General features: G+C 36.0%; 2 protein-coding genes across 8 annotated transcripts; one reads left to right on the forward strand and one right to left on the reverse strand.

Moving 5' to 3' along the window:
* Window positions 1-3,187: 3,187 nt before the first annotated feature.
* Window positions 3,188-18,226, reverse strand: slc5a6b (solute carrier family 5 member 6). 7 transcript variants are annotated; one of them, XM_036593487.1, is made up of 17 exons: window positions 18,132-18,226; window positions 15,003-15,451; window positions 14,671-14,736; window positions 14,514-14,565; window positions 13,946-14,013; window positions 13,698-13,852; window positions 13,432-13,572; window positions 11,756-11,885; window positions 11,540-11,628; window positions 9,624-9,736; window positions 9,369-9,439; window positions 9,105-9,191; window positions 8,064-8,248; window positions 5,467-5,573; window positions 5,226-5,347; window positions 4,960-5,116; window positions 3,188-4,865 (listed from the first exon to the last, which is right to left on the reverse strand). In XM_036593487.1, exons 2-16 carry the CDS (start codon window positions 15,348-15,350, stop codon window positions 4,985-4,987), a joined length of 1,866 nt encoding a protein of 621 aa, XP_036449380.1. In that variant the 5' UTR covers window positions 15,351-15,451; window positions 18,132-18,226; the 3' UTR covers window positions 3,188-4,865; window positions 4,960-4,984. The 7 variants fall into 7 exon arrangements, with proteins under 7 accessions (XP_036449380.1, XP_036449378.1, XP_036449376.1 ...); XM_036593485.1 differs by lacking the exon at window positions 18,132-18,226 and adding an exon at window positions 16,085-16,355; XM_036593483.1 differs by lacking the exon at window positions 18,132-18,226 and adding an exon at window positions 15,911-16,337.
* On the forward strand, window positions 16,350-20,394 carry cenpo (centromere protein O). The gene is made up of 6 exons (XM_036593493.1): window positions 16,350-16,513; window positions 18,163-18,311; window positions 18,439-18,574; window positions 19,163-19,431; window positions 19,846-20,008; window positions 20,180-20,394. Exons 1-6 carry the CDS (start codon window positions 16,492-16,494, stop codon window positions 20,287-20,289), a joined length of 849 nt encoding a protein of 282 aa, XP_036449386.1. The 5' UTR covers window positions 16,350-16,491; the 3' UTR covers window positions 20,290-20,394.
* The last annotated feature ends 1,414 nt before the right edge of the window (window positions 20,395-21,808 follow it).

A 21,808-nucleotide genomic window follows, 5' to 3' on the forward strand; every position in this document is an offset into this window, starting at 1 on the left:
CATTGTATAAACTAATCACATTTAAACAATAAAATTCAGTCCTTTGTGAGTGTGTTGTGTTTGAGGGTCACTCTCCATTTGGAGTGGGAAACCATGTCACAAAGGTTGCAGGGCTTAAAAAGATGCTTAAGATATTAGGCTCAATGCCAAGAGTCAGTATAAACATTTATATGCTTTCTTTGATTTTCTTTTTTTATTATGTTTTATAATCGCTGTACATATAAAACATGTTATTACATAACCAGTTTTCAAAATATGAGAAAACATTTTAAAAATATTGTATGATATTAAAAATGTTTAATGTAGGTAATTGTATAAAACAGATTCATGTTTATTATACACATCATTAACATAATACTACATTAAACAAACATGTAGCTTATTTAAAAAATCAGTCAGAGATTTTGGTCACTGGTGTTATCAAGACTCTCATATTATATTTTAACATAGTATTTTGAACTCTATTAAACTGCTTCCTTGGGTCAAGGCTCATTTGAGAGGAAGCATCTCAATGCTCTATATTTGCTCATTATATTTCATGAATTTATTAATAATTTTGTTTATCAGGCAGCAATTTCTATATAAGCGTTATGTGCTTTAATGACTGGGTAATTCAATTTTTGTCAAGCAGTTGTACAAGGTCACCTGACCACTGATAGGGCAGCCAATTTACAAAATCCTCAGTTTTAACCAGAATGTCTCTGGTGTCACAGTCACTAGTGTTACACCGTATTCATATAACACCAGTGACACCAGTGACTAATGTTACTGTCATGAATGATCAGAAAACTTGAAAAACTAGTAAATACAGAAATTTCATCTTTATCAACATTTCAGTCGGTGAGTTATTTTGTCATTTTGCTACCCTGGCTAGGTATGACCAAACAAAGTGCAGGAGAGAGGCAGAGGTTGTATAGACAGCATACAGATTCAGACAGGGCTGTTTACTTGACAAGAAACAAGAGATCTCAGACTGGACAGTTTAAAAACAAATAAGGTTTTGTAGTGAACTTTTTCTTTGTTTACTGTATGTACTGTTTGCATGAAGAGGTTTCTGAACTCTTGGACTCGAAAAACTTGGACTTCTGCATTAACATTATATCGTCACAAATTGTCACTGCTGTTACAGATTTGTTATGATAAGAAATATTGTCTGAAATGTTAGAATGTTGAAATTACTTACATTTCTGCACTTTTTTTATTTCAGTAGTTCAATTTCAGCATTTATTGTACAACAATTTATTCATTAAAAAACAGTATATGGAATCACAATAAAATATATAAAAGGCATCTGTGTTTCTGTATTTTAGTGCATGTGTATAAAAGAGCTTTGGTAACATGATTATTCAAATTGAATGTCAAATAAATTCAGTCACGTTAAATTTAAATGGAAAAATAAATTTATGACAAAAAGAATGCCTCATTAAGGTAAGACAAACTGATTAAAACATTGCATTTTACACTAAAATATAATAAAATGTTTGGAATTAGGCTCTCCATTTTACATATTTGATAATAGGAGATGTTAATGGACATTTTAAGGTTGTTTAGTTTTGGAATAAAAGGGTTTGTTTAAAAATGTATCAACCTGAATTCCCACTTTAAATGGAGAATGACCCTTGAAGAGCCACAGGTAAGCTGAGAAAATACATTTATTTTCTATATTGTTCAGGACTGAAGTAAGTTCTTGTTTTGAAGCTTTGACCACATGGCTAGCAGCAGGCCAGTAAGAACACTCTTGATTTATTTGATTTCTAGTCAAGGCCACTCTAAAAGTAAAAATTATTCTTTTTTCAATATCAGAAAAAAAAACATAAACAGTATTTATAGTATTTACGCTTTGCCTTTATTACAGCTTCCATTCTTTTAAAGAGACTTTCTATTCTGCAGGAATATTCCTCCACACCTCCAAAGTTCAGTCTTAGAAGCATTTTCTGCTTCTCAACATCTAAGAAATAGTTGACTTTGTCTTCTTAAAACGGAAGAATGGACAGAAACACCATGGATTTTACAGATCTGAAGGAAAAGTGGAGCTTGATTTTCTCCTATTTCTCAGAATGAAAGCTTCAAGTACTGTTTATGTGATGGTGACCATTTTGGTATTTACACAGTTAGTAGAAGTATCATTTTCTCTATATCTATTAATATTTTTTTAACTCCAGTTTTGTGAACTACTCATTTTCCTTTGACTTTCCCCTTCCTTATGCAAATGTATTATCTTATATCTAATCTCCTCTGAAAAAATGAATAATTTGTACTTAATGGCTGTTGACTGGAAAATCTTTGGACTTTTGTGCAGTACTGACTGCGGTGGTGAAGGCCTGAGGTGAAAACAGTTTACAAGCAGGAAAAGCCAAAGGTGAAGGTTTCCATGCTTAATGTGATGTTTACTTAGCTTAAACTAAATACTTTATTAAACTATTGAATTAGAATTTACCAATACTTTTTTTTCAACAGATTTTGATTGCTAATCATGTTTTCCAATGTTTCAGAGAAAAGGACTGACATTTAAAAGAAATCCATACTGAAATGTAAAGTAAACAGTGATGTGTAATAGTGAACCTGTTTCCTGTTCCATCACATTTCACCCAACTTCACCCAAGGAAGGATTTGTTTGTGTCACTGGGACACAAATACATGTATTATTTATATTATTATAGTGTATGCAAGGCTTAGTTGTTTGGGTGTATTTTTAGTTCTTGCTTACATGGAAACTGACTGCCTGAAAAATTTACACATGTAAATTAGTCTAGTTATACAGGTAAATGTTGCCCATGTTAAGATAGATAGGATCTCTGTTACGTACAACATGATGACTGTATTTGCATAGGAGTCATGACATTGTTCCCCCTTCCTTCAGTTTTATTGTCAGTACTGCACGATGTGTTGTCAGGCATACATCATAAAAGTGTCATAACTGTCAGGACATTAAGTCCAATAAAGTGTCACAGACTAAAAGCAACTACTCCAGTTGCTATTTTACCCAACACAGTCTCTTTTTGCTAATGTATTTAACATATAAAGAGGGTTAGTTGAGATGTGAGTACTTAGTAGAGATGGGTGGTAGTGAGGTGGTACATAACAAGCTATAGCGTTCCTATTTTTAAGTTTGTAAAACATTACTACTTATGTCATGACTGCAAAGATTTATGACAAACAGTAATGAATATCAAGTAGAACCACTATGTCTGGAAAAACTGCACCAGAAAAGTCATGATGAACTTTATTTTCTTATGATCTTTAGCATTAGACAGAATTCATATTTTGATAATACAGTACAAAATGTTTGCTTTGGCTTTGTAAGAAAAAATGTACAGTACATTCCAAAACTGAACATTTTAACCATATTTCTGTGCGTTACTTACTTCACTCAGTTCAACAAATATGAGGCAGAAGTACAAGTCACCTTCTATTTTTTTAAGTTCTGTGTGTTTTATTGTTTTGGAAGAGTATTTTTTTGTTTTCAATTCCGCATTTTAAGTGTATCATAAGTATTTGGACAAATTAAAATAGTTACAGTTAAGCTTTTGTTCAACATGCTTTGCCTTCAATCACTTTATTCTTGCAGTAATTAATTGACATCACCATCTTAACACAATCTTCCCTTGTGAAGCTTTGCTGTATTTCTGCCTCATTTACAGTCTCTTCAAGTGGAAGTGTCTTTTTTTTATAAATTAAGAGATTGAGCAGTCTAAACAATACTTTTTTCCTCTCATTTGTTCTTTACTTTCCTTATCTGTGTGTCTCAAATGTTTTTTCTGTATATTTATTTCTTTTTCAATAGATTATAGAATATTGTTTATTTAACCATATGGAAACTGTCATTTGTTTTGATTTTTGCACTTTTTCATATTTCTTTCTTTTCTTTCAACAGCAGTTATGTCTTCATGCTAGATCATGAACACTAACTCCAAAGATTGGGGTCAGTAGATTGCAACTTAAAGGGGGAATTCAACAGATTTTTAATTTCAGATATTTCTGCAAACAAAGTCATTAAGAGTGGGTTGTTGTGAAATAATTCACTGTAGAGAAACTTACTGACTCAGATTTTCTTTAAAGTGGTAGTGACAGGAACCAGGGGTTGCTATGTCTACAACGCAAATCGAGCCATTTTCCAAAACAACCAGTGAACCTCCATGTGTTTCTTAAAATTGTATACACAAATGTTAATAAGCGTAAAATAAAGGTAATTTTTTTTTCCTTTTGGTCCTAATTTGCCTTAAAATGACCTGCTTTTATCTCTGGATTTTAAAAAAATATGTGTAAAACTATTGCCAAACAATGTTTCAAGCATCAGGCAGTATATAGCAGTAAGTAGCTTTTAGTGGCATTAAGCTCTTCTGAGGTCTGGCCCCTATCACCACTGTTGAGAACAATACTAAGTAAGTGAGTTAAAGGAGGATTTCACATCAAACCACTCTAAATGGCTTTGTTTACATCTGAGTGATTTCATTAGTCAGAAATTAGTCAGGGATACGAAACCTAGTAACTGATATACTTATTGTTTAATAGTACTTTTAATGTACTTATGCTCACTTCACATTTTCCCTTTAAACATTGTCATTTTGCATTTACTAATTGCAAGCACTTCAATGAAGACCACAAATGGCAACTATGCCTTCACTGTCCCAGGATGGGACTGCAAGTTAGGCACATATTTCATGTCTCATCAATACAAGTGCAAACACTAAATTTACAGTGTCAAGTTTATAAACCAGCATTCAAGTAATTACAGTCACCATATCATGGATTCACATTCTCCCAATATTTGGTTCTTCATTTGTTCACAATTGATGTTCATAAGGTGCTTTGCTTTTCATACAAATTCTTCAACTCCTTTTTGATCTGAGAGTTCTTCTTATAACCTCAGATGAAAAGGAGAAAAAAGCACTTTTCTAAACAAAGCAAATTTAATACCATATCATAATACTGCAGAGCTGTTCTTACACCTGTACTTACAACTCATGGTTTTTCTCATGGTGAGTCACACTGCTGTTTCCTGCTCCAAACAGGATATTTGGGATACTGGGAGAAAAGTCCCTCTTTCTTCCTCCATTTCAGTGTTTTTCTCTGTGTTGGCAACACCATTCATTTGATCATGGCGTACAGGGATTTGCTAGAAACACAAAAACATTGTGCAGTCAGCACTCACAGTCCACAGCAATGCTGACTAATGTGTAAGACAGGTTATATACATTTGAAGACTGACTAGTTGAACATATTACCCTGTGTTCTGGAGAGGAGCCCAAGCAAGGTTTGGGCTTTGCTAGCATTTGCAGGAAAGAGTGTATCTTCTCCACTAGAGGATAAACTGTCCCTCTTGTCAAGTCTTGTTCTTTCATTGGCCCTAACAGAGTAAATACAATCCATTAAGAAGCTTTTTTATGCCACTTCAGGTATACACATTTTTCTCCTAAGGATAAATTCTATGCACTATTGTTCATTTTACAAGTGATTAAATCATACCTGTGAGGAAACTGACGATGAGTCCAACAAGAACAACAACGGAGGAGTTCAGCGCACTATACCACATGTATGAAAGTGAATAGAGACCATGCAGCCCAACAGGTTTACTAAAGGAAAAGAGAAAAACATAAATGACATTATGATAAGAAAAGCTTCAGGGGAACAACAAAAAAAAAGGCCCCTTTCTGCCTGCAAGGTCGAATGGAGGACACTATCACTACATAATGTAATGTATATATGTATATATTATGTTAAAAATGATGTGAAATATTATCACATTATTGTCCATCATAAATGCATATGCACAGGAGTATGTGACAATCCACGACAATTAGGACATATTAGGCCACGACAATTAGGACTAAGCAATATTACTTCTATTCCACTTCTTTATATCTTAAATCTAAGATATTTTTAGGGGCATACAATGTATAATTGATTTGCCTCTGTAAAATATGTTTTAACATCCCTTTGTGAAATCTTTACTACATATCCATACTGAATTTATGTAAATTCAAATAAGGCACAACTGTGGCACGAAAAAACAATTAGAAAATGTTATCTATGTTGTTTCTAGTAAAAAAAAATTATAGGCTTAAGTCCATTTTACTCACTATTCACACCAAATTGTTGAGCGGCATCTAGCTGTGTGCACTACTGCACACAATGCATCAGCAGGTTTCAGAATAAAAACGACAGCCATCTGAGGAATGTACAGGGACCCTCGGATAGGCAGTTAATACAATCAGCCATAATGACCAAAAAGCTTTTGAACAAAGTAAAGAAAAAAAGAAATAGAAAATAGAAATAGAAAAGCGCATAGAACAAGAGAATGGAGAACAAAACTACATATCAAAATAACATGCATATGCGTGCCTGCTCCAGAATAAAGAACTGGAACAAGCATCATGTAACCCAAACAAATTCTCCACACTGAGCTTCCAGGAAGAGGAAACAGGTAAGAGATACTATCACAAGATCAACAATGTCAACGGCTGAAATATGAGAAAATATGCCTCGGTTAACATTTCATTTTCCTCAACATTATGTCAACTCTCTATCAAAAAGTCTGTCTAGAGTTTCCAACAAAGAATCTGAATGATTCAGGAGAAAATATGACAATGTGCTGTAGTAGGATGAGGGAAAACAGAATATTTCGGTTTACATGGCAAGTGGTATCGTGCTATAGTGCAGAAAGCATCATGTTGTGGTGCAGCAGCAGGGATGGAAAGATGGCTAAGATCAAAAGAACAAACACACAGAGCAGAATATTACAAGCAAAATGTTAAGAAAGATGTAAAACTAGAAAGTCAATAATATTGAATGACTCCGGTAAATCCCTAATCCTTGGCAATATGTGACAACTGTATTAAAAACTGCTGTCATTCAAGAAACTTGGAGATTGAGTACATTAATTGAGACCAATGGATTAAAAAATGTAGTCAGTTAGTATGCAAAAGAGGTAGATATGAAACAAATGAAGCTGAAACTACTTTGTGGAAAAACTGAGTTAAGAATAAGTGAGAATAAAGTTTCCACACTTCTGTACATTTTAATATACAATTACAGTTTATTTGGTAAAAAGAAAAAGGCTGAATCCCAAACACCTTGTGTACTCAGTACTAGCTATGGAGTTTTCGCAATTCTAGCTTCTACAGCCAAATAGTGCATAATTTGTTGAGTATGGATGTGGCTGAATCCCAAATGTTTTTTAATGACTATTTTTAATAACTATTTTTTAGCAACATTATACCTGCTGGGGTGTATAAGCCAGTATTTAAAATCCTATATTATGCACTATGTAGGGAGCAGGGGACAATTCGAAATGCAGCCCCAGCATGAGAGAAGGGGTGCCGCTGGAACGGGGCTATGTAAGACTTGCGGGGAAAATTTAGTGACCAAAAAGTACTTATAAAGCGAATGTTTTTGCATTAAACAGTGCTGTATTATCATATGTTTATTGTTATATGACAAAAAGTAAAAAGTTCATGAAATGAGCACTGTACACTGTGATGGTCTATTTTTTTTTCCTTTTGAGTCTTGGAGACTCTTAGAGAGTTTTCTTTTCTGCTGCTATCAGGTGTCTACTTTAAAAAAAGAGTAAACAAATAAATTTGAACTGAATATTTCAAAATTTTCCTCAATTTTGCTAATTTCTCTATTTTTTCTATTTTTTGTGATGCTGAAAATTGAAAATGTTAATGTACCAAAATAAATTAGGTAAGTCAGAACTGTGGTCACATTCTGGTTCAATTTATTTAGCAAAATAAATGATCATTTTTAAAAATCAGATTAGTGTCCTCTAATGCCCCGATAGTACTGCAGCTACATTGTTTTCAAGTCTTTCATTCACCTCTGAGATCCACATAACTTCAACTCCATTTTTTTTACTAAGCTTTAGCAGCTGATATTGAATATTCATTTTGCTAGACAATTTTAAATCAGCCATATTGATAAAGATATTACAGTGCAGAATCAATGCAGAATCCACCTTGATAAAGAGGAATCATGTGACACTTTACTGCACTCAATTAAATCACACATTTCTCAGTCAGTGTCTCACTAGATCACAAACGTAAGTTGTGCCAGCATGTTACCTTGGTTTATCAGTGACTGGAGTCAAGATAGCAGTCACTGTAGCCATGGTTATGTTCTCTGTTGCTACTGTATCAGTGCAGTTCTGGGAATGCATGGTGACACTGATCGGCATCTGAGTCAAAAATCCACCAATGCCAACCCAAAAGGCCATGACTAGACCAGCAACCAGCCCCGTCACAGCACCCTGCAAGAAATACAACCAAAGATTTGAGATTAGTTCTGTTGCACTGCTCTCTGATTATTACAAGAATATTCATACACACACACACACACACACACACACACTAATTCTTTGTGATAAAGAGAGGTTGGAAAATGGTCATGTATAAATTAATTACGACCATTTTTGTTATATAAAACCACACAAATATCACAAGTGAACCTCAAGGGGAAAACACAAAAAAGTAGCATATGGTCCCTTTTTTATTGTGAAAAATGTTTTTCATAGTAGATTTAATGCCAGAGAACTGTTTCATGTCACATTTTGTATTTCATGCAAGAAAATATACTTTGTGAAAAACTCAGGGCCAACAGGGTTCTGCTATATAGAAGCCTTACTGAGAAATACAATTATTTTAGCTCTGATGTCAACTGAAGCTAAAAACAGGTTCTGTAGGATGGATCTTGTAAGAGACTAGGTGAAAGGACAAAGTTGTTATCTGACCCTCATGAGCCAAGTATAGTGAAGGCTTCAGTCAGTGGGCTTTAATGTCTTTCATGTGTACAGCAAAATATTAAATGCAGCACTGTATAGTTAATGAGAAGGGAATGCTACAGATGTTTCAATTTGAAATACATTTTGTCACACTAAGTTTCAGAATTAAATGAAATAGTGTTTAAACACACCAGGCTGATAAAGGCACTGAATAAACAAATGCTTGTGTGCTTTTTCTTGAGCAGTAACCCCTCTGGAGCTACCAGGACAGCGTCCAGATAGTGACATAGAACTTCATATATGCTTTCCTTAAACACACACACACACACACACACACACACACACACACACACACACACACACACATACACACATACACACTTACAGTGCTATTGGCCCACGGGAAAAATATCCCAAGACAAAAGAGACCCAGCAAGGGTCCTCCTATCATGCCAAAGATACTGAGTGCTGCCTGGAAATGAGTAATACAGGGGAACATTTTACTCAGAATACATTGTTGCATGGTGTATGTATCAATATATCTCAGAACATAATTTATGTGTTTTTGCCTTTTTCTTTGCTTTTGCCTTCAGATTGTTGTTTAAACACATGACAACTCCAAATATAACCACAGTCAAAATGTACTTACTTGCAAAACAGAACTGTTCATCAAATGGACAACATAGGCCATAGCAAGACATATAAGGCCATAAGAAAACGCTAGATTGGAAATACAACCAAAATTATTACATATAAGTAATCTATTATGCTAGTCGTTTGTTTAAACCCTCTGAACTTCTTGTCATTTTAAAATTAAAATAAAAAAGTGTTTTTTCCTGTATAAAATGAAATCTTCTATAAACCATGCATTAAACAATCAAAACAGGTGCTCATAATGACTCACCAAGTATCTTTGAGAGTAGAGTGGCTCTAGCCTCTGTCATTGAAGGACAATGTGGTTTGATCAGATCCTCCATTGTTACTGTGGCCAAGGAATTGAAAGCTGAGGATATTGTGCTTCGAAGAAAGGAACAGCAGTCACAAATTAATGCAAATATATCCCTTTACACACACACAGACACACACACAAAAGTAAATTTGGAGTAAATTAGATTACACACAATACACTTTTTTTTGGAAAAGAACAGAAAGTTCTATGTCTGAATAGTTAAATGCAACCTTTCCTAAATACTGTCCTTTATTTCCTTGAAAATCCCTGGTTTAAGTCGGATATAGCTAGTGTTTTACATGAGCGTGATGTGGGATAAAAGGATTAGCTCATTTTTTGACATTTAATTCTCAAATTTTGCTTTTGGTAAAGAAATTTAAGATGAAACTAGGGTTTTATTTTAGGGATAAGTCATGATTATCTATTGAAGCTAAAAAGAAACTTGCTTTTGCCACTTTTTAAAATTCTTTTTCATTGGTATATATGTAATTTTATATATTAAAATGGACCTGGGAGTTATGGTCTGTACATCTTATGATCCCCACTCTATATACTGAATTAGGAAAACAAGCTTTCAGTTATGCTGCACCATCTGCTTGGAATTTGTTACAGAAAGACTTAAAACATCAGGAACTTGTGTCACTGTTTGTTTTTAAAACAATTCATTCTTCAAACAGTGGAAGTGGGTTACTGCTCAAGAAACTGCAAATCAGAACAGAACAGTACCCAGCTTCCATGAAAAAGCACACATGAGCATTTGTTTATTCAGTGCCTTTATCAGCCTGGCCTGTTTAAACACTATTTCATTTAATTCTGAAACTTACTGTTGTGACATTTTGCTGTACACATGAAAGACATTAAAGCCCACTGACTGAAGTCTTTGTTGTGCTTATGTGGGTCAGATAACAACTTTGTCCTTTCACCTAGTCTCTTACAAGATCCATCCTACAGAACCTGTTTTTAGCTTCAGTTGACATCAGAACTGAAATAATTGTATTTCTCAGTAAGGCTTCTATATAGCAGAACCCTGTTGGCCCTGAGTTTCACAAAGTATACTTTCTTGCATGAAATACAAAATGTGACATGAAACACAGTTCAATCCTCATATGCTACTTTTTGTGTTTTCCCCCTTGAGGGTCACTTGTGATATTTGTGTGGTTTTATACAAAAAAAGGTCATAATTAATTTATACATTACCATTTTCCAACCTCTCTCTATCCCTAAGAATTAGATGGACTGTTTATGTTAGTGCGCTTTTAAGGCTGATACAGAACTTAACTGATCTCTGTTCTGACTGGCTGCCCTGTATTGTGCCTCATGCAAAAAGCACTCCTTAGAAACTCCTTGAAACACTCCTTAGAACTTCAATATGAGTGGGTGGGGCTAAACTGCTCTAGGCCAAATAGGTGGATATATGTAAATTTGCTGTTTTTTGTAACATCACAGAAACACTGAATTCAAAACAGACTGTTTTTAAGGACTATACAGACTGGGCAGTGAGTGGTACATTTTGAAACTTTAACAATGTTTACACATTACTTCAAACTCCTTTATTTCAATAAAGTGAAGGAAATTCAGGTTTCCATGAGATGGGCCCTTTCAATGCGTTTCATAATACACATTAAACAAAATGATCCATTACAGTCAGTGAGACACAAATCCCAAACAACACTAGTTTACTTGTTTTCAGCAGGCACAGTCCCACTAACAGCAGTTACATCAATCTTGAGAGCGTACCAGGGTTCCTGTGGCCCAGCATTTTTAGGCCTTTCTCCAGGTGCTTTTTAGAAAGTATTACACCCCAAAATGCTCCAAGAAATGAATCAAAAAGGTGAATAAATCTACAGAATGCTGTAATAGCTTACCCATACCTCAGAGATGCACTGAATAAGCATGCAACAAACAATCCTGGCAGTCCAGGGAAGTCCTGCAGCATGTCCATGACAAAGTACAGGACCATCTGTAGTGCAACATTAAATGTATGTATAAATGATATGGACAAGTTATTTCCGCAATAAAATTATTTTTGCGCATCTATAACAGCATTTATAGTAAATCCTGCATGCTGATATGGAAGTGATGCTGACCTGGTCTTTAGAAGTGAGGAACTGTTTGTTTAAAGAGCTGTTATCACCGTAACATGCAAACATAACAAGTCCCATTAGACAGCTTAGACCCAAAGCAATCTGAAGACATGGAAACACCATGTAGCATGACCTGCAAGACAGCGTAAGGGTCATTAATGAGAGCTATAGAAGAGAAGCACCTAATTTTAATGCCCCCTGAAGACACTTTCTTAAAACGGCCCATATTCAATATTTTTCTTGTCCACTTCTGAGGTCCACTTAGTGCATTTGTGTGGATTTATGTACCAAAATACAGTCATAACTAACAGCACATTTTACATGACCAATTTCCAACCTCTCCAAATCTTAGAATTAAACAGGTTATTTTTGTTATCATGCCATAAAGGGGAATTCCACTGATTTTTCACAAATTCTGCACAATTAAACTGTTACGATATAAACAAAAACAATGAGAGTGCTTTGAAGTAAATTGCCTCATTGCAGAGAGTCTTGAAAAAAAAACGATATTTCTTTACAGTGGTGGTGAAAGGAACCAGGGGTCGCAATACCTACAATACAAATATTACTATTTAATTTACTATCCAAAATCACCAGTGACTCTACATTTGTCTTCTGAGTTTTAAATAGTACAACAGTGGGACATTTTGGGGGTGGGTGAGAGTATCCTTTGGGATGCTATTTTGCCCTATAAAACTTTACATAGGAACCCAACACCTCTAAAAGTACATCACAGTAAGCTATTACATGAAATGGATGCGAATGTGCTGTCTGACGCTTGAGACTTTGTTTTATAATCATTCTAAGACAAGATTTTGGCCTAAAATTGTATTTTTTTTTTTTCATCTATTCATGGTGGTGTGATACATGTAAGGTGTTGTAAGGGAAAACAGTACCCAAACTTTTTTTTTTTTTTAGCACTATGTTACTGTAACAAACATTAAATATAAACACCTCTACATTCATGAAATTTTATACTGTACATACAGCTAATAACTATAAATAATCACATTACCAGAAAACTTGTTTAAGGAGTTAGAACACTCTGTATCCTTGCAAATGTCCAATGTGTTTCTATAGATATATATAGTTAACAGACAGTGCTTCATACTGAGCTCCCAGGTAGCAATAAGTGCAATAAAGTGTGTCTGAATAAAACTCATGTGCAGGAGGGTTGAGCTTCAAACCAGCTATGTCAGTTAGACCAGTCAGACTTCAGAGCCTGTAAAATATTTGCAACAGAACATTATTTGAACTATACAGATTTTTTAAATTGATGAACATAAAAATTTTGTATCAGTACACCGTATCAGCCAGTATCTTGAGTTCAGGTATCAGAATTGGCAATGCAATCTGTACTGGGGATGAAAATGTCAAATCGGTGCAACCCTAATGTTTACATGCTATATTAAACAAAAAATCCAAGGACAATTAGATAGTTCGTTATATAGGCCCTTTAATATAGCATAAAACAGAAGAGTCAAATTCAGGTCCTGGAGAACCACAGCTCTATAGAGATTAAGGTTTTTCTTCTTGTAACACACCAGATTCTACTCTTGAAGGTCTTGGTAATTGTTTCACTTAAAACTGGGAATTCAAATGAGGCAGAATGTTAAACTCTGCAGTGCTGTGGCTCTTCAATGCTGGAATCTGACACACTTGGTTCAAGAGACACTTACATTACTGCCTCTTTCTCTGTACGAGAACTGAGGTATCGCTGCACTTGCGCCTGGTTCACCCCATACAAAGAAAGCATCAGAAACACTCCACCAAGTGCTAATGTCCAGAAGGTGTGCCGCACAGTTGGGTCTGGATTTAAGCTTAAAAGAAACAATGTAAGTACCAGCCACTGATCTCATGTAAATACATTATAAATGTCTAACCAAACATACCTACTTGTAAAAGCTTTTGTTTGCATTCACCATCATTGAAAAATTTTCCTTACTCAATGCTGGAGATGCGGTCTCCCTCTCTGACTTTCCTCCAAAAATTAGAAAGCCCACCAACTTGCTGCACACCCACTATGACGACAGCCAGCTGACCTGCGAACATCACCAATGTCTGAAACACGTCAGTCCAGATCACTGCCTTCAGTCCGCCCTGCAAGGCAGCCGCAAACACCGACACAATGAACTACTTATCACGGTTTTCATAGAATAGGAGGGAAAAAAATAAATAAATAAATGCACTTACCAAAGTAGTGTACACTGTGCATACTAGTCCAGTTGCTAATACTGCTCCCCATAAGTGAAAACCAGTAACTAAAGGTACCACATAGCAAAACTGTCTTAGAAATAATACGTATATAAATATAGTAATAGTTGGAAATGAACAAAGTTTAGATATATAGTAGTACACAAAAGTTTGAACACCCCTGGACAAATTACACTTTGCTCCTTTTCTAAGTGACTATAAATTAACACATCCACTACAGGGAAGCAAGTAAATACAGTACTTTTTCTGTAGATTTTAGTACACTTGCTAAGTTTAACATGTTGAAAAAAAATAAAACAAAATCTATAGCCGTAACTTTTGCACAGGCCACAATTTTTTATGTTTTTTTCCCCAATGTGTTAAATTCAGCACATAAACAGTAATTGTGCATTACAACGTGCAAAAGTGTGTTCCCTTTAAAAGATATGTACCCATTTTCACAAAAATAAATAAAAAAAAAAAACATAATAATTTGACCAGGTACGCTGCAAACTTTTGCATATGTCTGTATCATGATGGCTATCAGACTATACTCAAAGAACCTCACCTGCATTTAGTGCAAGGGCAGGAGTATACACGCCAACACCCATGTAAATGACCTGCCACAGCCAAACAATTCATTCATTATGATGTACTATGATGAGACAATCCATGCATAAGTGTTGTGTTTAGGTGTCATGGGCTTCTTCTAATCTGCAACTTACCATCTGAAAAATAAAGGTAACTGTTCCACAGATCCGGACCGTTTTACAAAAACGGAGTTCCAGATACTTAGATACAGAAGCAACAAAAAGGGATTAAAAAGTGCTGGTACATCAATTACTTCAAATGTGCAACATGCTTATGTTATTCAGGGATACAGACTTCTCTCACTGTTTGCAGAAGCTCTTGCCATTAATCATGTGTTATAAAGATAACACATTTACTCACATCTCATCTACACATCACACAATCATTACTTTAAGAACAAACACTAGATGTCAAACAGACATGAGTTAACACGAGGGGGGGTGTGGGTCAAAAAGCAGTGGTATACCTGGTAAGCACTACTGAGATGCAGTCTGTAGAATACTGGAATGAAAACGTGGGCAGGAATAAGGAGTCCCAGAATGTAGGAGCAGCCTATGAACCAGTACTGTGTGCCATTGGTGTAGACTTCTGCTGGTGTGCCGACTATAGCAACAGCTGACTGGAAAGAGGCCATGAGTGACAGGGAAAGGGGTAGGCACTTCATGCTCCGGTCAGCCAACAGGAATTCTTGAGTGGTTCTCTGTCGTCCTCCAGAGAGGGCATAGTACAGCCCTATGACCATGGAGGCCACAAGAAGGAGGGCAAACAAAACAAAGTCAATTGTTGTGAAGTACTTCTGTCCAATGACATCCATACTGATCGTATCTGAGTGTTAGTTATGGGCTGGACCAACAGGTTCTCAGAGAACAGTGGATTTGTTTGCAGTCATCCATATGGACTGATGAGCACCTGCAACTGTAAAAAGTAGAGAGAAATAGTTCTCATTATATTTTGTGACTTGTCACCTATGATAAAAGATCTATAGCAATACTGTAGGAATTTATACGGGATTTCTATAATAATCTTATAGTACACTTGGGCAATTACTACAGAAAACTACAAATACAAATAAAATAGATTACTATAATAAAGTACTACAGGCATATTATAAGAGGCAAACATTTTATAGATTATCATAAAAGTATTATAGAACACTAAAAATGTTATAGCATTGAATTATGTAGACATTTTGGAAATTTGGTGTAATTCCACTTTAACTAGCATACATCAGAGATTCCACGTGTATAGCAAAGGTCCTGGACAATGAAACACACACTCAGCCGTCAGTTAATGTTTCAATGTCAAGTACTCACGTGTTAAAATAAACAGTCTGTAACACCCAGACTGACTTACCTCTACAACTACTTTACATACCGAGAGATCTACACTCAGCACTTCCTTGTTCACATTTTCCTATAACAACACTGCGCATTTCACAGCTCCGCATGTTCTACTCATCACTGTCCGACCCAACCAGAACAGATCATCCTGAGAAAAGGAGCGGCTCCTGAAGTTAGCTAGGTTAGCTGGCTCAGATTACCAACGCACCATTACACTTGCTATAGTCAGTGTCAGGCTTTCATTTGGCTCGTTTATTGTCTGATACCACCACACTGTTTTTGGCCGTCTTGCTGATTGGCCTCCCTCTTCAGATTTTTCACATTTTGCGTGTAAAACTGATCCGTAGCTATCGTATGTTTCTCAGAGCGCGGAAACGCACGGCCGTATTCTGTAACGAGTCACAAATCACCCGTCTGTGATGAATCGGGAAACATTCTTAAACAGAACTGAGAAATAAATCCGCTCTGCGCAAACGTTGCTGAGCACTGACGCCCTTGGAGGCGCTGTTTACATGTGACGTCGTCTTTCGCTGTGACCTCACGTCCGCATTAATGGCGGGTGGTGAGCGCTGAAAGCGCCAGATTTGAACGTGGAGCATCACAACAAACACGAAAATGGACATCGTGAGAAAACAAGGTGAATTTACGGGAGTTTATACTACACCGGTAGCTAATTTAGCACCGTCACAGGGAGGCTAGCAGTGAATCTAAGGTTTGCTAGGTGGATGGAAATTCAGTAACGTGACTTAAAGTAGGCCTTAAGACTGAACAATAATGGAGAGGAGGCTGAGCCTGTTAGAGCTTTTAGCCTTAGTTAGTTGTCAAGGAAGTAATTTGCCAGCCCCTCAGTTTAAAAAAAATAAATAAATAATCTGGGTTCTTACTTAATTTATCAGCGCACTCGGTGGTGCGAGCAGCGTATCTGTCCATTCATAGCACAGTAGTTTTTAGTGCTTTGGCGCCTTAATACTGACTCGTTGTGAAGCGGTCATAGTTGCGCGCACATCAAGTATATATATTGAACATTCAGCCAATCAGATTTGAGCGCAAGTGTTCTAACGTTTTGTCCCGTCCCGGTCCTACTGCGCATGTGCAGATAGTATACAGACTTATAAAATAGTGTGTTACGAGTGTCTGATGAAGTGATTTAGGCTGTCATAATATTCTGTCTGTAGTTTAAATGCTGGTAGCATTTTCTGATAAGTTGGTCCAGTTTTATGGAAGAAGATATAGCTATATGTCGTTAGGACATCTTGACAATGTAAGAAACTTTGTCAGAACAGTGGAACTATCCCTTTTATAATAATGTACTACAGTAAACACTAATATAAGGCATGTATTAGAGTACTATAGTACACTATAGTTTACTATGTAAACATTGTATTTACTATAAAGAGCACTGTAGTAATCCTAAGTGTGTGTGTGTGTGTTTTTTTTCCCCTCCATATGGCGTAACGTTTATTTTACATGCGTTACGGACGCTTTTTATATTTGTTTTGGCAGTGTTCTAAGATGTTGGTCACTGTAGCCACCAATTTAGGGTCTTTATTGTGTAGTGTTAGAAATTTGTCTGAAAGAGTCAGGAGACTGGATCTTCAGATTCTGAATTTTATTCACATGCATGCAGAGAATCATGCTTGGGCACAGCTTGGTCATTAGTTTTTCACCAGTCTAATAAACACGTAGTCTGACATGGCTTAAGAAGAGTTACTGGGGGTCGAGGAAGGAAAGCAGGTGAAGTGGGAAAGATCAAAAGTTTGGGGAAGAAGGTGAAGGGGGTCTGGGTCAAAGGTCCCCCAACTGTAAGACAGTACAGCTGGCTCAACAAAAAGACAACATATTTTGGAGCATAAAAGAAAGCATATGCAAAAGGACATTCTTTCTCTCAGTAGTAAAACCATTTAAGGCAGTAAGCATTTTCACACCCCAGTAGAAATATTTGTATTTCATTATGTCTTTTGAAAACAATTCTTTCTGAGTTCTTTAGTGAAAACCAGAAAACTTGGGGATCAGAAATTGTATCTGTTGCCTTCATATTAATATTAAATAAACTGTGAAATATGATCTGCCATTACACAGCATTCACTCTGTTGGGTGTGTCTGTGTGAGGAGGTGAAGGAGAGGGCAAAAGGAAAAGTAATTCATATCTTACACGTATATTTGCTACATTCATTTGTTTTTCACTTCTTTAGCATCAGATGTACTATTATTCATAGAGTGTCACTAATAGGTGTCATGCCATTAAGTAAGATTACCTTAATGTATGTATAACCTCTTGTCTCTCAGGTGTCTTTGATCACCTGTTGATGTTGGAGAAGGCTGGAACAACAGGCCAGGAAAAGCAAAAGCAAGATCATGTAAAGGAGCTTCATGCTGCAATATTAACACTCCGTGCTAAAAGAGAGAGACTTTGTGCTGAAACGGCAGCATTAAAGGTATAACCAAGAGAGGACATCACGTCTAGTCTTGCATGGGTCTTATCATATCTTATTATATCTTATCATACATAGTTTGATAAGGCCGGTAGTCTCAGACCGTGTCCCTATCACTGTGTCATTTCAGAATCTAAAAGATAAACTGGACCAAGGGCTGCCATTGGACGAAGAGGAAACTGATGACTTCATGCAACTTGAGCAATTTCTGCTGAAATCCAGGCTAATGCAGCTGAAGGACCTTCAAACAGCTTATCACCTCATAGGTAAAAATCAGTATCTGTTCTCTATCACTTGGAATACGGATAGCATACAGTCACATGCAAAAGTTCAAGTCAAGTTCTGTAGTATTATACGTGAAATTAAGTATGCATTGTCTCATTATCTGCAGAGAACACACTTCTGCACAATTTAATGCAGAGTTACTGTTCATTTGCTCAATTTAACATATGGGGAAAAAATCAAATATAAAATGTTATGTTTTTCCCAATATGTTTGGAAAAATATTGCCATATTTAAGTTTACTATAGAGAATTTGTTAGTTTATTTTTCAATTAGAAAATAAACAAAACATGTAATTTTACCAGGGGTGTTCAAACTTTTGCACATGATGTTTTGTTTGGTGTGAAAAGATTAGAACAACAGAAAACGTAAAACCATTAAAGCTTATAAATAGATAGATAAATAGAGCATAACATGAAAATGTCCATAAAGCAACCATGAAAAAGTGTTGAAGTGGACTGTACATTATAACTGAAACTACGTGTAATACTATTTTAATTTTTCTTAACGTAGTGTGCTCAGACATTATGTAGTCTGACTCAAATATTAATCTTGTCCCTTCTCTTTCTCAGGTGGATATAATCTGATAGAGAGTAAACAAGGCAAAAGTGTATGTGTGTCATTTCGCACTGCCTTTGAGGGCGTGTACTTGGAAACGTACAATGTGGAAATGGACTTAACACGCACTGTGCAGATCAGTCGTCATAACATCCCTCCATGTGTCCCGCTGGAGAGACTTGCCAAAGAGCATCTACAGACTGATTTTAAAGTTTTCCTTGAGATCCTAAGCTTGCACCTCAATGCTTTAGCTGGACGCAAGCAACAAATTTTGCTCATCAAGGTACGACACACACAGAGTTAATGGTCCTTCTCAATTCTTTGGGTGCCTTTGGCCAAATTATGTGTTTTATTGATTTTCTAAGGGAAAAATTAGTGCATCAATTTATTGCACAATTACTGTTTATTTACTGAATTTAACATATTGGGCAAAAATAAAATGTTGCATGTGTATGTGGCATAAAAGTTATATCACATTTTATATTTTACGTTTTATTCAGATATGTTAAAATCAGCAAATTGTGCACAGAATTTTACAGCAGAATGTCATATTGAGGTTTGTTCTTTAAAGGAGAATGTGTTAACTTGTTTTCACTTAGAAAATGAACAAAACATGTAATTTGACCGGGGGTGTTCAAATTTCTGCTCATGTTGGACTAATTCTTTTATCTGTCTGATTCCATTTTTTGGGCTACAGGAGCTCATTGGGACAGTAGAAGTGATTGAAAGAAATCAACTTTGCAACTTTCTCGTCTTCATGTGCAAAACACAAGAGGAGACTGAAGCAGCTGTTCTGTGCACACTGGAGTATGGTGACCTCACCCAGTGTCTGCCTACTCGTGTTACCATTGAGAGTGAAAGTAAGACTTATTTTTATTGCTTTGATGGCAAGATTCTTCAGTGCAAATCTAATCCTAATGTTTAATGACTGCAAACTTCAAATACATTACTTTATGTACATTATCTAATATAAATTAAATGGATAATAGGTATAGATACTTGGTCACCATCATTATTTCCTTTTTTAATAGATAAAACACTTGCAGAATCCCCACAGTGGAAGAAAAACCAGGTGTTACTGATGGAATCACCGGTTCACAGTGCTCTTTTGACCATGAGGAAAATGGGAAGCATTGTCTGAGTGAATGGAGCACATTTTTTAAGAAGTATTATTAATATGCTGAATTCATATAATCAGTACATATACTAATATACAGTGTGTGTGTGTGTGTGTGTGTGTATATATATATATATATATATATATATATATATATAATGTATATTCAAGCATTTTTTGAATAATACAAGCCTTCACATAACTGTCTCAGTCCAAAGTAAGCCTGAAATGGAAGGACGATAACATAAAGTGCTTGAATACTATATTAGAGCTCATACTACGGAGCCCTGCTGGTGATGTGTGGCAACGACTTAGTAAGGCGTGGGAACGAGATCGTACCTTACCAAGTTGTGGCCATGCATTATTTTTATTTATACAGGATGTCACCAGCAGGGCTCCGTACTCATACAGTGTATATACTCAGATTGTTTCTAGAGTCCTGAGGAAAATCTGCATTTTCTGTTGAATTTTTTCTCTCTGGATTTGTTTCAGTCTTTCCTTTCTTTGTCTCTCTTGTTCTTCTTGGCTTGCCAGCTCTTTTTGAGAAATGCTGTCAATTAACGCTATTTCCTTTAGTTGAACGATGGATAATGGACCTGTTTCTGAAGCCTTTCTTCTGAAGGCTGGTGTTAGAGAGAGAGCAGAACCCTGCTTCAGGGCAGATGGTGATGCTGACTTTGAGGACCTCATTCTTATGAGCTGATCTGTTTCATTTGAAAGAAATTTAGATGAAGGTGTCCCTCTTACAGCTGGAGCTGACCTTGAATGACGAATATGTTGCAGGTCGTTTTTTGTCTCTGATATGGCTCTCATTGTATTGTTAATAGTTGCGTAAGGTTCACAAATTCTCAAATGCAGCAACTTTTTGTGTTCCGTCAACAACAATTCTCGCTCCTGATAAAGCAGTTTGAGATTTAATCTGTATTTTCTGTGGATTTGTTCCAGTTTCCACTGAAGATGAGTGTCTTCTTTGTGATTCATTAGTCTCACATCCATAAACAGCAAAGGTCCTTTAAAGTTTGACTTTGTAGTCATGTTGATATGATGTCCTGAGGTACAGTACAGTAAAGCAGATGGGTTACAAGAGCTAGTTCAACAGAAACTTTCTCCAAATACTGTTAAAAATTAGTTTTTTTTGTAAATAAAAAAGCTTTGGAATATGTCAGTAATAACTACACACAATCTTGAATGTAAATAAATAAATGTAAATAACATACCTCGACTTTCAGGTTTTAAATCACTGTCGTCTCGTTTCATTGTGAAGATGATGCACACAAATACACACTGAAGGTGCTGCTATGATACTTGGGTTTGTAAACAGTAAGAATTGGTCAAACCAGTTTTTGGGAGAGGGTGGGGGGGGGGAGTATTTGACAAGGCAGAATTTTTCAGGGTAATTTAAGCCAAAAGCAAGCATGTTCATAGGAGTGTTGAAGAGTATGGCTGAGCAATACTCACTTTAGGTTTAAAGATCCTGTTTTATGAAAAACACTCAACAAAAATATTGAAGTAATAGTTCATCCACGCATGCTAACGCTGCTAA

Source organism: Colossoma macropomum, unplaced genomic scaffold (assembly GCF_904425465.1).
Source record: "Colossoma macropomum unplaced genomic scaffold, Colossoma_macropomum, whole genome shotgun sequence".
Classification (NCBI taxonomy): Eukaryota; Metazoa; Chordata; class Actinopteri; order Characiformes; family Serrasalmidae; genus Colossoma; species Colossoma macropomum.